The sequence below is a fragment of the Camellia sinensis genome, chromosome 1 (genome assembly GCF_055761805.1).
Source record: "Camellia sinensis isolate YWXY chromosome 1, ASM5576180v1, whole genome shotgun sequence".
NCBI lineage: Eukaryota > Viridiplantae > Streptophyta > Magnoliopsida > Ericales > Theaceae > Camellia > Camellia sinensis.
The window spans coordinates 31311984-31316150 of record NC_138961.1 but is presented as its reverse complement, the minus strand read 5'-3'; the positions used below and the strand labels follow the sequence as shown (position 1 = coordinate 31316150).

Sequence of the window (4167 nt, the reverse complement as noted above, 5' to 3'; positions counted from 1 at the left end):
ACATATTCATTAAAAACCAAAAAATAAATACAAAAATAAAAAATTTTAAATTCAAAAAATTAAATTCAAAAAAAATTGAAACCAAAAGTTTAAAAAGTCAATTTTCAAGAAATTGGAATAAAAAAAAATTAAAATTTCAGAAAATTAGATTTTTTTAACTCATATTTTAATTAAAAAAATTAAAAAGTATAGGTTTCATTTGGTATATAGATTGATTTTTTAATTTTTTAACTTTTTTAATCTGTGACTAAAATAGCTTCATTTGAAATAGATTTTTTTAATTTTTTTAATTTTTATAAAAAATAAAATAATTATAATTTAAATATAACAATTTTTAATCTAAAACTAAAAAATTTATTTTAAACCATCTTCCAAAACAAAAAAAAAAAAAAACTATTTTATTATATATTTAATTAACAGAACCATCTCAAATTTAACAATACCTCTCACAACACAACCCATCATCAGCTCTCTCTCTCTCTCTCTCTCTCTCTCTATATTCCTCCCAGCCAGTCAAACAAAATGTAACAAAAACCAAACATCAAAGCATCTCCACAATCACTCTCAGGAACATACTAGATCATATCGCATCTTAACATATTCTGAGCTCTGTCCTCTCTTTCATGGCGGAATCAATCTTTCTCTTTCTCTTGCTCTTGCTCTTTCTCTTCCTCTCAACAAACCCAGTTCTTTCTCAGCCCAACAATGGCTTAGTCTACAATGGCTTCAAGGGTTTTATCAACAACAACAACATAAGCCTAAACGGTGTTGCAGAGATCCACAACAATGGTCTCCTCCAACTCACCAACGACACACTTCGATTGATCGGCCACGCCTTTTACCCAACTCCGATCCGATTCAAGAACTCCACAACTGGTAAAGCTCTCTCTTTCTCTACAGCCTTCGCTTTCGCAATCGTTCCAGAGTACAAAAAGCTCGGCGGCCATGGCTTGGCCTTCACGATTTCGCCGACCAAGGAGCTTCATGGGGCTCTTCCGAGCCAGTATTTGGGTCTTCTCAATGCCAACAACACTGGAAATTCCTCAAACCATTTGTTCGCTGTCGAATTCGATACAGTCCAAGACTTCGAATTCAAAGACATCAATGACAATCACGTTGGCATCGATATCAATGGCCTGATCTCCAATGATTCGGTGAGCGCTGGGTATTATGTACAGGGCAATTCGACAATGCAATCAATCAATCTCAAGAGTGGGAACACGATTCAGGCATTTATCGACTACGATTCTGCCAAAAACGAATTGAATGTCTCTCTTTCACTCTCTTCGACAAAACCCAGTTCTTCAATTTTGACATTTCATATCGATCTGTCGCCAATTTTCGAAGACACCATGTATGTGGGCTTCTCTGCTTCAACAGGTCTGCTCGCGAGCTATCATTATATACAAGGTTGGAGCTTCAACATGAGTGGACAAGCTCATTCTCTCGATTTATCTTCTCTACCCTCTCTGCCTGAACCCAAACAGAGCTACACGGCTTTAATCTTAGGCGTCTCTGTATCTGTTGTTATAGTCATCGTCTTCGCGATTGGACTGGCCTTTTACATCGTCAGGAAGATCAAGAACGCAGACATAATCGAAGCTTGGGAGCTCGATATTGGTCCTCATCGATTCTCATACAAAGAGCTCAAGAAAGCGACGAGAGGGTTCAAAGACAAACAGCTACTTGGGTTCGGTGGATTCGGCAGAGTATACAAAGGAACTCTTTCGAATTCGAATACCCAAGTCGCGGTGAAGCGAATTTCACACGAATCGAAGCAGGGTTTGCGCGAATTCGTGTCAGAAATCGCGAGTATTGGTCGGCTTCGTCATCGGAACTTGGTTCAGTTACTGGGTTGGTGTCGCCGGCGAGGAGATCTATTACTCGTCTACGATTTCATGCCCAATGGGAGCTTAGACAAGTACATTTTCGACCAACCCACAACGATTTTGAGTTGGGAACAGAGATTCAAGATCATCAAAGGAGTAGCTTCGGGTTTGCTTTACTTGCACGAAGGTTGGGAACAGACTGTGATTCACCGAGACATTAAAGCCGGTAATGTATTGTTAGACACCGAACTCAATGGGCGACTCGGCGATTTCGGATTAGCAAAGCTATACGAGCATGGTTCGAACCCAAGTACGACAAGAGTGGTGGGAACATTGGGTTATCTAGCTCCGGAGTTGACTCGGACTGGTAAGCCGACTACGAGCTCCGACGTGTTCGCGTTTGGGGCTTTGTTGCTTGAGGTTGTGTGTGGAAGAAGACCGATCGAGCCGAAAGCTTTGCCGGAGCAGTTGATATTGGTGGATTGGGTGTGGGAGAGTTGGAAAGGGGGGTCGATTTTGGAGGTGGTGGATCCGAGATTGGGAGGTGAGTTTGATGAAATTGAGGTTGTGGTGGTGTTGAAACTTGGGTTGATGTGTTCGAATAATGTTCAGGTGAAGAGGCCGAGTATGAGGCAGGTGGTGAGGTATTTGGAAGGAGAGGTAGGGTTGCCGGAGGTGGTGGCGCCGCCGGAGGAGAAGGGTGGTGGTGGCGGTGGTGGTGGGATTGAGTTTGAGGATTTTGTTCATTCGTATCCTTCTTCGTCGAATTTTGAGAAGGTAAGTGGGTTCTCGTCCGGTGGCGATGGAGATGTTGAAACTGGTTGCGGTGGTTCTCCGGTGCCTCTCGCCGGAGGGAGAAATGGTAGTTAGCCATTGGAGAGAGAGAGAGAGAGAGAGGGGGGAAGAGGTAATTTTAATTTTTGATTTTTTTTTTATTTGTTAGGACTTTGAGTGTAATTTTGATTTTTAATTTTGGTGTACATTAAAAAATTGATTTGTTAGGATTTTGAGCTTGATTTTAGTTGGGTTGAAATGGTTAGATGTTGTTGCTGGAGATTGTAAATAATTTATTTTTAAATGAAAATAGTTATTAACATGTTTTGTTAAAACTGAAATTCTTCTAAATTTTTTCCATATTTTTTAAATTTAGGAAGAGATCGCAAACGGCATTAGGGTTGTTCGATGCAATTAATCGAACTACTTATAAGTTTTTTTCTTTTTGTTAATTTTTGAAAATTGCATCTATGTGTGATATAATTTATTTTTATAATATAAAAATAATTATTACATAGAAGAGTTTTTAACTTTTATTTTATTGACTATTAACTTATAAAATGTGTGGAAAGATAACATTTCAGTGCTAATTTTAAAAAATATAACCATTTTTATGGAAAAATTTATACATTTAATTTTGGAAAATTAAAACAAAAAAAAATTAAAATTTGACCCTTATAATAAAATAAACCGTGAACGTTTAATTTTATCAATTTAAATCTTAAAATTTTCAATCTAAATCATTTAACCTTCGTTTGACAATGACTTTTTTAGTTGGCTTTTTGATTTTTTTAACCTGTGACTTTTTTAGTCGTTTGGTATTCTTGTTTGGTTTTTTTGACTTTTTGACTTTGCAATGGTATATTTTTTTTTTGTTTTTTTGCTTATTTTGTGATTTTGTGATTTTTTGATTTTTTTTTTGTCATTTTTGTACTTATTTAGCCCAAAAGGAAAACCAAACACCACCTTAGTTATTTTTATCAAATAAAATCGACTGAAAAATAGAATTTTAAAATATTTTAGATATGTTTATATTGAGTTTAATGATTAAAATATTTTTTTTCTATTAATTTTACTTAACAAAAGTAAATGAATGATTTAAATCAAAAATTTAAATTTAAATTAATAAAATTAAAAATTCAATGTTTATTTTGTTAAACGGCCCCTGGGGATTTTTTTTTTTGTGTAATTGTCCCTTTATTTTCAATGTTTGCAAAGTTTTTTTTATTAATTTGAAAATATTTTTCTTATTTTTCACTTTAATAATATTTCCCCCAAAAATTTCATTTCATCAAATAAGCGCATTGTTTGAGTAGATTGTCAAATCTCTAATAAATATACTGTAAATAATAATGATAGAGAGTTTTAATTTGAAAACTTTAAAAAGAGCTTTAATGATGTGTTAAGAGAAAAAAATAAATAAATAAAAAAATAAAAATATAGACACACACATCACATCACATGTGGACTTCACTCTTTACCACATCACTAAAATTCTCTTTAAAATTTCAAAATAAGAATCAATCTTTATTCATACCGTAAAATGCCGAAGAACCATAATTTA

At 34.9% G+C, this 4167-nt stretch overlaps 1 protein-coding gene across 1 annotated transcript; it reads left to right on the top strand.

Annotated features, from left to right (window-relative positions):
* The first annotated feature begins 385 nt into the window (after positions 1-385).
* Positions 386-2938, top strand: LOC114268607 (Concanavalin A-like lectin protein kinase family protein). Its single transcript, XM_028209796.2, has one exon. The coding sequence runs from the start codon at positions 624-626 to the stop codon at positions 2697-2699; it is 2076 nt and encodes a 691-aa protein (XP_028065597.2). The 5' UTR covers positions 386-623; the 3' UTR covers positions 2700-2938.
* The last annotated feature ends 1229 nt before the right edge of the window (positions 2939-4167 follow it).